This window comes from Oratosquilla oratoria, chromosome 9 (assembly GCF_046742065.1).
Source record: "Oratosquilla oratoria isolate Oo_2021 chromosome 9, ASM4674206v1, whole genome shotgun sequence".
NCBI classification, from domain to species: Eukaryota; Metazoa; Arthropoda; class Malacostraca; order Stomatopoda; family Squillidae; genus Oratosquilla; species Oratosquilla oratoria.
The window spans coordinates 39600979-39613433 of record NC_134785.1 but is presented as its reverse complement, the minus strand read 5'-3'; the positions used below and the strand labels follow the sequence as shown (position 1 = coordinate 39613433).

Sequence of the window (12455 nt, the reverse complement as noted above, 5' to 3'; positions counted from 1 at the left end):
CACCTCGAAAGTTGACTTCGAGGCTGCCAGACGAAGATTGTATCAGATCAGGCTCACCCCAATAAACCGGAAAAACCTATCCGCGTTTTCCACCAAAACCCCCTCCAACATACAGAGTAAAGGACATGGGGGAAAAGTGACAAAAAGGGGAGGGGGAGGGAGAAATAAAAGACACGAGTAATTGATACGTTCATTTTTTTTTTTTTTTTTTGTCAGGCTTCGTTGCAACAACATGTCGCATAGGCTGTTTCGTGCTTGTTGTCATTTTCTTCTCATCGTGCTGATTTATTTCCCTTTTATAGTTCACCGCTGTGACGTCATTTGACCTTAGGACAGCTATTTGATCACCTGCATTTTCTCTCATAATCTAGATTTAAGAAGGAAAAAGGCAAAAAGTAGTTTATCAACAGTGGTTAACGATTGGAATAGACTTAGTAACCATGTAGTGAGCGCTGACACTATTGGTTGTTTTAAGAGAAGGTTAGATAACTTTATGGATAGGAATGATGGGTGGTAATGGACATGGAACTGCCTAGTGTAGGCCTTATGGTCTCTTGAACTTTCCTCCATTCTTACGTTCTTATGTTCTGTGTTCTTACAATTTCAGAAAAGTAACATCGAGCGCAAAAATATAGTCATTTGAGGGATTTGTACTTGCTCACATCAGGCAACTTTCTTTAGTGGAAGGAGTCTGGGGGAGGGAGGCTCAAGCTCCAGGGTGTCCAGGGGGGTTAAAAAAAAAAAAAAAAAAAAAAAAAAAAATATATATATATATATATATATATATATATATATGTTGACTATATTATGACAAATATATAAGACTGAAGGTGAAAGAAGTAGACGAGGAGTAATGGGAGAATTTCACGCTTTAAACGTTTCGACCCGCAGGTTCTTGATCACAAAGCTTTTGTGATCAAGACCCTGCGGGTCGAAACGTTAAAGCGTGAAATTCTCCCATTACTCCTCGTCTACTTCTTTCACCTTCAGTCATATATATATAAGTATATACATATATATATATGTATATATATATATATATATATATATATATATATATATATATATATATATATGTTGAATTAGGTTAGGTCAAGGTTTTAGGTCCTAATGATGATGATGATGATGATGATGATTATCATTGTCATTATTATTATTATTATTATTATTATTATTATTATTATTATTATTATTATTATTATTATTATTATTATTATTATTATTATTATTATTATCATTATTATCATTATTATCATTACTATTATTATTATTATTATTATTATCATTATTATTATTATTATTATTATCATTATCATTATTATTATTATTATTATTATTATTATTATCATTATTATCGTTATTATTATTATTATCGTTATTATTATTATTATTATTATTATTATCATTATTAATACTATTATTATTATTATCATTATTATTATTATCATTGTTATTATTATTATCATTACTATTACTATTATTATTGTTATTATTATTATTAGTTATTATTAATCATTAATATTATTATTATTATTATTATTATTATTATTATTATTATTATTATTATTATTATTATTATTATTATTATTATTATTATTATTATTACTATTATCATTATTATTATTATCATTACTATTATCAGTCATTATCATTATTATTATTATTATTATTATTATTATCATTATTATTATTATTATTATTATTATTATTATTATTATTATTATTATTATTATTATTATTATTATTATTATTATTATTATCATTAGTATTATCATTGTCATTATTATTATTATTATTATTATTATTATTATTATTATCATTATTATTATTATTACTATTATTATTATTATTATTATTATCATTATTATTATTATTGTTATTATTATTGTTGTTCTTATTGTTGTTGTTGTTTTTCACTTGTGCCAGGGAGATGAGCAGATGTAATGAAGGGGGAAAGGAATATCCAACGGAGAAGTATATGTAAGACTGCTGAAGGGGTGAGTACCATGGGAATGAATAGAATGGGCCGGGGTCAGCCAGAATGGAAGTAAAAATAGCAGCCAGCACGACCAATGATACAAGGCTGTAATGATTGCCACATTCCCAGGTGAGAATTCGTGTAGACAGCAAAATTAGGGTGCACATTGGGTAATACTGATTGCTTATTTTTACTTTCTCAAATTGAAACGGCGCGGGTGGGTCGGGTTCCCTCAGCTTAATAGAATTGCCTGGCAGTAGCCAGAAAAATGTGAAAGAACAATCTCGAGGGCTCTGACATAGTTAGCTTTTATTAATAAGAATAAGTGTATAAGGTTGTATTGGCAATCAGGACTTCTTCTACGCCTACAATATCGACCAAAACTGTTTCCAGAAATTTTGGTATCCAAGTGTCATGGTCAGCATTGAAGTCATCACTTCAGTATTGCCAAAAAATGTTTATTGACCATAGGTCTCTTCACCACTGTACCACTTTCAAATATCTAGAACCATCCGGATGCTGAGGAAGGGAGTCGGGGACCACTGTACCACTTTCAAATATCTAGAACCATCCGGATGCTGAGGAAGGGAGTCGGGGACACAAACCGGAAGGGGCGGATAGGGAGGGAAGAGGAAGGACGAGGGGGAAGGGGGAGAACCAGAGGCAAGTGTCTGGCAGCGGCGGGTCACACTGCTCCCACTCCCCCTCTCCACCACCCATGTGTCACCTCCGTTGTGCCCCGCGTCTTCAGTAACAGAGAGATTATGGCATCGTGCGGAGCCACGGGGAATCGGTCCCCGCCGCCAACGAAGGCGCTTCTGGCGCGCTTCGTCGTGTTCGTGTGTTATTTGGCGGTGCCGGTCTCTTCACAATTCTTGTCTCCTCCTTCGTTTAATTTAGCTGAAAATCGGCGCATTACAGCAACGGCCACCTGCGGAGAAGGAGTCAGCGATCCTGAGCTTTATTGTAAACTGGTCGGCGCCAACTCCAACAGGGATATTAACGTGCACCTCATCAAAGGACAGGTAAGAAGGGATCCTTATGCTCCACAGAGGGAAATGAAAACCCCGTTGAGGGTATGACTACAGCTCGGACTTCTAGAGCAGTGTTTCTAACTTGTTGTCTTATATATATAATACAGATAGTCGCGCACAGAACAAGGGTAAATTGTCAACCTATGTTCTTATGTCCTATACCAGTGGTTCTCAACCTTTTTCATTCCATTCTCCCATTCATGAATTCTCAACAATCGTGTGGCTCCCATTATTTTTTTCTCCCAAATCCCACTCCGCCAAAAAAGTAAGAAAAATGGATATATAAATAAGAAATTATGAATAGAAACCCTCTGCTTTATTACAAAGTTGACAATCATGATTATCTTATATTTGATATTTTTTTCTATCTTCAGACTCCTTACATTATATAGAAATGTATAATTTGTAACAGCAGGCCATGGGCCCTTTACTAAATTCTTGTCATGGCTCCCTTGGGAACACCCATGGACCCCAGGTTGAGAACCACTGTCCTATACATATGTATTGATATTCTTGGACTCATCGAGGCTACAGAAACACAGGACAAAACCGTTGGGCATCTATTAACTTCCACAAGGTTCTTGGTGTGCAGTTCAACTTGGTTGTATATCCTGTACATACGGCGGATGCAAGGATGACCCGTCATCCATGAGGAGCTGAGAAGAGAGGGGTGGAAAGGGTGGTGGATGGGAGTGGAATGAGGTGGGAATAGGTGCGTGCCTCTGACTTGGCTACCTCCCTTATATGGGGGAAAAGATCTTGGTATATCAAAATATAGACATATATAGTGATGTCCTATAGACTCATCGAGGCTACAGCAATAACGTTGGGCATCCGTTAAACTCCATAAGGCTCTTGGTGTGTACTCGCTCTTATGAACCTTTTAATTTAATTCAGAAAAATCCATTAGATTGTAAGGTTAACTGAAGTTTACTGTAGACAAAGTCGTGTCGTTCTTACGTTGTGGATATGAGTATAAAGATTTAATTCTCAGGTGTGTTGACGTTGATAGAATTTCATTTAGGAACCTTTCCCCCTTTTCATTGGGAAAACAGATAAGCTTCAGAAAACAAGGACACACGCTCCAACATGACAACTACATTTGAAGAGTCCAGATCAAATGGGTTAACATTTACACACACACACACACACACACACACACACACACACACACACACACACACACACACACACACACACACACACACACACACACACACACATATATGTATATATATATATATATATATATATATGTATATATATATATATTATATATATATATATGTACATATATATATATATATATATATAATATATATATATATAATATATATATATATATATATATATATATTTATTTATTTATTTATTTATTTTGTAGGTGCTTTCGCATAAATAGAATTTTATCTTACCCCGCCCTTTTCATTGGGGGAAACAAATGATGTTCAGAAAAATCAGAGTACACGCTCCAAATGAAAGATACATTTGCAGTTAATATGATAGGAGGGCCAAGTGGGGTGTAAGCTTGCTTCTCTATACTTTGACAAAGATGAAATTTTATTTTGTTACGTTCCTTTTTATGGTGATACGAATGATGTTCTAAAAACTGAACAACACGTTCCAACACGGAAGCTACATTTTCAGAGTTAACATTGGGTGGGCTGTCTTTTTTTTTCTGAAGAAGAGCGGGTTGTTGTTGCTGGAATCTGTTCATGATAACTTGACCTATTCATGATAACTTGCCAGGGACTCGTTAGAGTTGCAATTTCATATTATCCGCTGGAATAATAATCTAAGGAAATGCAAATTTCGACGTTAAAAAAATAATAGGCACGAAAACCTGTAGGTCATTAAAGTCTGAAAATTACAAACCAGCTAATCTGGCAACATTAGTCAAGGATATTTCCGATAAATGTAGCGATGCTTTCTTTTCTCTTTCCTCTTCCTCTCTTCTTCCCTTCTTCTCCCTTCTGAGTATTCAACTCTTGTTTTCATACAGGAGTGTCCATGCTTAAAGCAATTCAAAGGAATGGGGAAGGGAGATAGGGGAAGGGAGAGAGATAGGGAGATGGAAAAATGGAAGAAAAAAAGAGAGAGGAGGGAGCAGAAAAGGGAGTGGGGGAGGAAAAGGGCGAATATTCAATTTTTTTTTTTTTTTTTTCCAAACGGGTGTCCAATCATGAGACAGTTCAAGGGAAGCCCATTGAAAAAGATAGGATATTGTATAGTAACTGGGTTAAAGGCAGGAACGTTAACTACTTACTGTTCGACGGTGGGATGGGAATAGGGGGTGCGGTAGAAAAGAAAATAGTAGAATAATTTACATTTTCTTCTGATCTTGAACATGTGCGGGCCGTAGTGGAAAACTACAATTTTGAAGGGGCCATTTGCAAAGAAAGAAAGAAAAAAAAAAAAAAAAAACTGACGCGACGCGATCACACTAACTACAGATTTCGTCCTGGTACCGCCAGACGACTTTATTCAACTTCGGCAGGACCACTGCCATCTGATTACTCTAGCGTAAATAAAATCGTCTGGCATTAAAAGTGCTCGACTCAAATTTGTAAGCAGCCATTGTAGAGACTTAACAAGGACAGTTTATCACATTTTTTGGTCTCAATACTGTACATCACAGAATTTAGCTATCAAGCCTGATTACCCCCATTCCAAAAAAAATAGGTTATACTATTTTTAATCATGTAATCATAACAGAAGTCAAAATCAAATCAACATGTCTTAGTTTTCTTGTTGTCTTTATATATATATATATATATATATATATATATATATATATTATATAAAAAAGTATAATATATACATGATCCTACCACATAGTCCTGCATTGTATTCTCCATTCCCTAAATCACTCCTTTTTCTTTTTTTTCCATTCCCCTCCCACCCAAATGCGATGTCGTTTCCTCCCCAGGGGGTAATTTACTCCCAGTCTAGGAACTACTTGAAGCCTAAGCTGAATGGAATTTTTTGGTGTTAGGTAAAATATAATCATTAAAAGTCAGAATGTAACAGACGAAATGTTTTTTTTTTCTATATCACTCACTCCCTTTTAGAAATGGTTTTGTATACTATCCCAGTAGATTCCACCATCGTTAGATTCATATTTTGATCAAAATACTTGTGCATAAGAGCGGAACGTCCCCTAAGATACTCTTCAGAATCATGAAATTCTTAAGAAATGAAAAAAAAAAAAAGACTTTTGCTACCCCTGTAATAACTGAGTAAATTGCACAAAGGAAAAATTAAATCAAATTAATAATTTTGAGATATAAAAATGATGAGAAAGGCATTTAGTCTGATTGGACTATTAAATGATTTAACCATGACCAAAAAGCTAAAAAAAAAAAAAAAAATCCCATCTTTGAAATATGCCTTTTTGAATATCCTGCAGTCATAGAGGAAGGGACTTTTATACTTTATGAGGGAACCTTCTCTATGAAAATTGTTGTATTTATATGTTAGGATATTATATATTACAGGGAAGAATCCCAAAACATCAGAAATAGAACATGGGCAGATCAACAGCTTAGTTTTAAAGATGTGGAAAACCAAATTATTGACAGTGTTGGTTTTGTTAGTACAGCTGCACAGAAAACTATCGTTAGTAAATCACGCTAATCATTTTGACACAAAACAACGAAACTATTTGAGACAAGTTGAAGTCTCCATTGGAAATAAGATTATCATGTCATAGTGAATCCATATGAACTCCGGAACTATTATTCGATTCATATTCATTCAGAAGGAATTCGAACAATTCGAACCCCAGAAATACCAACCCTTCGGTATCATAAGGTTATGTTCATTAGCGAATGTTTCGACACCCCTACTAACGATAGTTTTCTGTGTAGCTGTACATTCCTTAACCATTTTTGCACTCAGCACCTACACAATAGACCATAATTGATCAAATTCTCTCACAGGTATTCAATGGATTCAATGTTTAACAATGGTGTGTGAATAGCGATGTTTGACAACTCATACGTCAAACTTCTGAAGATGCCCGACGATAGTTTGTCTGTTGCCCAAATTCAAGTTTAATAGCAAAAACATTTCGTGGTAATGGTCGGCAATGCTTTTTTATTTACTCTGCTTGGAGTTTTGAAAAGGTGTCTTCCGTTGTGCATTTTGACCTTTAAGAGTAATGATCCGTTCCCCATTTGCTTGACGACATATTCTGTGGTAATCACCGTAAGTCGTGACTAGCACAGATTTTAAAGGTTTTCTTCTAGTTGAGGAGGGGAGGGAGATTTTCAGTGTTTCGCAGGGGGCGGGGGAATGGGGATATTTAGCAATAGACACTGAGACAAAGCATGATGCTGAAATATTAATCTTTCTACAAACTTCAGTTTGAACAGTCTTCAGTATATAACACTTTTCTGAGGTTCACAGATTCATCAAACTATATGTATATGTATGCATGTATATACATATACTGTCTTATCTTCTGATTAAGTGACATGACACTACCCGTTATTAACCCTCTTTACCGTTTCTGTTCACCTCTTTTCTTCTCCCTTTCCCTCTCTCACATCTCATACTTTTCCTCATATATCACATCTCTTCCTCTCCCACTCTCCCTCTCTCCCTCTCCCTCTCCCTCTCCCTCTCTCACATCTCATTTCCTTTTCCTTTTCACTCATCTCTTCCTCCTCCCTCTCCCTCCCTCCACTCCATTTTCTCCCTCCCCCTCTCAATCTCCCTCTCCCTTCCACCCACTCAATCCTTCTCCATCTCCGTCCTCCCTCCTTGTCCCCATCTCCCTCCCTCCTTGTCCCCATTCTCTCTCCCTCCACCTCAAACCTCACACTCTCCTTCTCCCTCCCCCTCTCCATCTCTCTCTTTTTTTCCTCCCACATCTCCCTCCCTCCCTCTTTCTTTTCCCCCACCCTCCCTCTCTCTCCCCCTCTCTGCCTTCCTTCCTCCCTCCCCTCTCTCTTTTTCCTCCACATCTCCCTCTCTCCCTCTTTCTTTTCCTCCATCCCTCCCTCTCTCTCCCTTTCCCTCTCTGCCTCCCTCCCTCCCTCTCCCTCTCTCCCTCCATTCCTCCTTCTCTCCCCTTCATCCTTTCCCTCTCCATCCCATTACCTCCCTGCTTTGCTACCCCTATCCTTCCTTCCCTCCCTCCCTTCCCACCTCTCCATCTCCTTCTCTCTCCCCCTCTACCTTCCCTCCCTCTTTTGCCCCTCTCCTTCCTTCCTTCCTTCCTTCTTTCCTTCCTTCCCCCTCCTCATCCTCTCCCTCTCCCTTCCCTCCCTCCTTTGCCCCTCTCCTTCCTTCCTTCCCTCCTCTCTATCTCTCTCATGCTCTCCTTCTCCCTATCCCCTCTCTTTCTCTTATCTCTCTCCCTATCCTCTTCCCTCATGTTCTCCTTCCCCTCCCCCTCTCTCCCTCTCCCCTCTCTTCTTTCCCTCTTCCTCTCCCTCTCCTCCTCTCTCACTACCTTCCTCCCCCTTAATCTACCCATCCCCTCTCCCTCTCCCTGTCCCTCTCTCCTCCCCCTCTACCCCTCTCCCTCTCCCCATCCCCTTTCTCCCTCTCCCTTTCCTTCTTTTCTCCCCCTTTCTCTCTCTTCCCCTCTCTCCCTCTCATTTCCCCTTTCCTTTTTGCTCTTCCATTTCTCCCTCACCCCATCTCTCCCTCTTCCCTCTCTCTCTCTCTCTCTTTCCCTCTCCCCTTCCCTCTCCCTAATCCCTCTTATTCTTCCTATATCCCTCTCTCCTCTTCTCCCTCTCCCTATTCCCTCTCCCTACTCCGTCTCCCTACTCCCTCTCCCTTTCTCTCCCCGCTCCCTTTCTCTCTCCACCTTCCCCCATCTCTCTTATTCTCCCTTTCTCCCTCCACCTCTCTTCTCTCTTTCCCTTTCCCTCTCCCCATCCCTCCCCTTACCCCTCCCTCCCTCCCCTTCTCTCCCCCTCCCTCCCCCTGTCTTTCCCTCTCCTTCCTCCCCTCGCTCTCTCTCCTTCCTCCCCCCCCCTCTCTCTCTCTCTCTCTCTCTCTCTCTCTCTCTCTCTCTCTCTCTCTCTCTCTCTCTCTCTCTCTCTCTCTCTCTCCCTTTTCTCTCCTCAATCCCTCATATTCTCCCTTTTTTCCTCCACCTCTCTCTTTTTCTCTATCCCTCCCCTCTCCCTACCCCCTTCTCTCTCTCTCTCTCTCTCTCTCTCTCTCTCTCTCTCTCTCTCTCTCTCTCTCTCTCTCTCTCTCTCTCTCTCTCTCTCTCTCTCTCTCTCTCTCTCTCTCTCTCTCTCTCTCTCTTTCTCTAGTTGTAATTGTCTCCCCGCCCCGCGCGTCTCTGTGCACCTCCTGTGCTTTTTATACCCCCCGACGGCGACGACGCCCCGTTCACCTCCTGTTGTTCCCGCGTCCGCCAGAGCGAGGGCTTTCTCTCAGCACAGGTTCTTGCTTATGTATCTAATTCTGTTCCCGCTTCTTCGTAGAGTCTCGCCGTCGTTGCCACTTCTCCTGTCCTCGTTCTCACTGTTTTTTTTTTTTTTTGGGTGTGTGTGTGTGTGTGGAGGTGTCTTGTGTTTATACTGCTTGCTTGTCTTGCTGTTGTTACTTGAGGAATTTCTTTTAAAGTCTTTTGGATGAACTTCATCTCTTCGACCACAGATTCTTCCAAGAGGTTCCTCTTCGCTGAACGAAGTCGTTTGACTTGGTCGAAATAGGTCACCAGTTTTGAGACAAAGGTTTCTTAATGCTGAATGAAATCGTCTGGTGTTATAACAAAACCCGTAAATGAGCCCAAAAAATTCTATTTTTCTCAGCCAATCTGTTCCATTCTTCTTTCCGGCATCCTTGCCTGATTAGGAAATTAAAAACATTTTACAGAAGGCAATTTATATAATCTACTCTTGGTCCCATATGACATTCATGCTGCCATTTTTGTAGGGCAGGGTGGGCAACCTTTTTTAAGTGTGGGTGCCAGAATCAGCCAAACATTTGATACAAAATTTCCTCGCGTTCAAACGGAGTAACATTATAAGCCTGCATACCAGTATGGGCCTCTTCACTTTACGTCCTAGGACCATAGGGCGCAGCACGCAGTTACCAATGGTCACAGAAAAGAAATTGGATATGTGTGTATATATATATATATATATATATATATATATATATATATATATATATATATATATATATATATTAAAACTTAAACCCACTCTCAGAAAAAGATAAGCTGAGATACAGAGTAAACCGTATATTTCGACCACTGACTGTGGTCCTCTTCAGCACTTACAATTATAGGGTACATAGACAAGGGGTTATATACAGAGGAGGAAGTAACATTGGGGAACTCACTGCGTTCCCCAATGTTACTTCCTCCTCTGTATATAACCGAAATATACGGTTTACTCTGTATCTCAGCTTATCTTTCTCCGAGAGTGGGTTTAAGTTTTATTTTATTAGGCTCACTGAGTTCCCCAATGTTACTTCCTCCTCTGTATATAACCCCTTGTCTATGTACCTATAATTGTATCTGCTGAAGAGGATCACAGTCAGTGGTCGTAATATACGGTTTACTCTGTATCTCAGCTTATCTTTCTCCGAGAGTGTGTTTAAGTTTTATTTTATTCGTGTGTTACGACACCTACGTTACTTGATTTGATATATATGTATATATATATATATATATATATGTGTATATATATAAATATATATATATATGTATATATATATATATACATATATATATGTATATGTATATACAGAAAAGAACTTGGATATGTGTATATATGTATATATATATATATATATATATATATATATGTATGTATGTATGTATATATACATTATTTTTTCTACTTCTTTTCTAAGGTGAGTTCTGGGTTTCGAGTGCCGGAAAAAAGTCGTTAGTGTGTGTGCCAGGTTTTGCACGCGTGCCAAGGGTTGCCCACTCCTTTTAGGGGGGACTTCAGGGACACCTCTACGGACCAAAGCCAAGGATCATCAATTTGTGATTGGAGACTAATCTCCGTTCAAAGAAAAAATGGAAATAATTGTTATCTTGTACTGTTCTTCCTTTCTGTTGGTCTCCTTCAATCTTTACCACTCCTATGAGTGCTTCTTCAGTGCGATGCTGCCCTAAGGATAGAAGCGCTTATTACTGGCGACGAATCAGTATTAGATTCGCTCTTCAGATTTTTGGAAATATAAACATCACCATGACTCGGATGCGCTTAGTTGTAGGTTCGAATCCCGCACTTCTCTCCGGTTCCCAGCAGTAACTGTTACCTGCCCCCAACAGTCCACCTACAAAGGGCAATAGTGACGGCTTCGGCGGGACCTTCAGAAGGCTCCGGCTTCGGTCACCGCTACTCAGCGCCTCCAGCCGTAGTGCCCTCACCTTATGATACTCCCACCTCGGTTGTGAAGGGGTACTGCCTATCTCGAACTCTCATGTGTTCTTCCTTCTTCCTCATTATTTTGCTTGGTTCTCGTTTTTAAGGTGTTATCATGTTGGGCTATTTTCCCTCCAACCTACAATTAATCAAAATCACTATGGCAGACTATTTTGTTTTCTCAACAATTCTAGAATGTCATTTAATATGCTGGAGGAAAGTTGTTGTCCTCCAGCATATCAGATTACCTTACGAAAGCTGTGGGCTGCAAATCTGGCCCAACGGTCGGAAGAAAAATAGCTCAGTGTAATAACGCCTTTACTCAGAACCCCCAGAAGTCCTTTGGATAGCCAAACCTGCCAAATCCTTCGAGAATTTCCACCTCGTAGCTTCGATTTTGTTTTGATGAAGATCAGAGGGACAGGCACAATCCAGGTCCCCTCCCTCCCCTTTTCCCTTCCGCCATTTTGCTGAATAAAATAGTTCTGGGATTAGCCAGAACAAAATCACCGGAGAGGCTGGTTCGGTGGGTTAGGAGTGACTTTAGAGAGGACGGTGATTTAGTGTGAGGTGAAGATCTGAAGAAAGGAAAGAAAGTGCAACACAAACTGCCACGGCAGGCACTGCTCTGTGTCAGCCACGTGTTCTCGTGGTCCAGCCAATGATTGAAGTGTTATTGGACCTTATGAATGCCACTTGGGGGTGGAGGGGGAGTGGGGAGTAGGCACACGGGACGGGAGGGGGAGGGTAGGAACGACCTTCCTCAAAACCGTGACCTTCTCACGAGGCCTCGTTTCTTCCTGCTGTGAAATTATTTCATTCAGCATAGGTACCAGTAAAGGTCGGAATCCATTCAGGGGTCATTCTGTGCACGGTCCATCACTCCCTTTACCTAACTTAACCTAGCCTAACCTAAACTAATCAAACCTAACATAACCTAGCCTAATCTAACCTAACCTAACCTGACCTAACTTAGCCAAACCTAACCTAACCTAACCTGACCTAACTTAACCTAACCTAACCTAACCTAACCCAACCCAATCTAAACTAGTCTAACCTAATCCAGTCTATCCTAACTTAACT

General features: G+C 39.5%; 1 protein-coding gene across 14 annotated transcripts in view; it reads left to right on the top strand.

Annotated features, from left to right (window-relative positions):
• Positions 1-2632: 2632 nt before the first annotated feature.
• The window catches only part of LanA (laminin subunit alpha), a 290394-nt gene continuing 280571 nt past the window's right edge, over positions 2633-12455 (top strand). For all 14 annotated transcript variants that reach the window (XM_076190221.1, XM_076190217.1, XM_076190223.1 and 11 more), the window contains exon 1: positions 2633-3003. In XM_076190221.1, the coding sequence (XP_076046336.1) occupies positions 2743-3003 (261 nt within the window). In that variant the 5' untranslated portion in view covers positions 2633-2742. The remainder of the gene's footprint in view (positions 3004-12455) is intronic.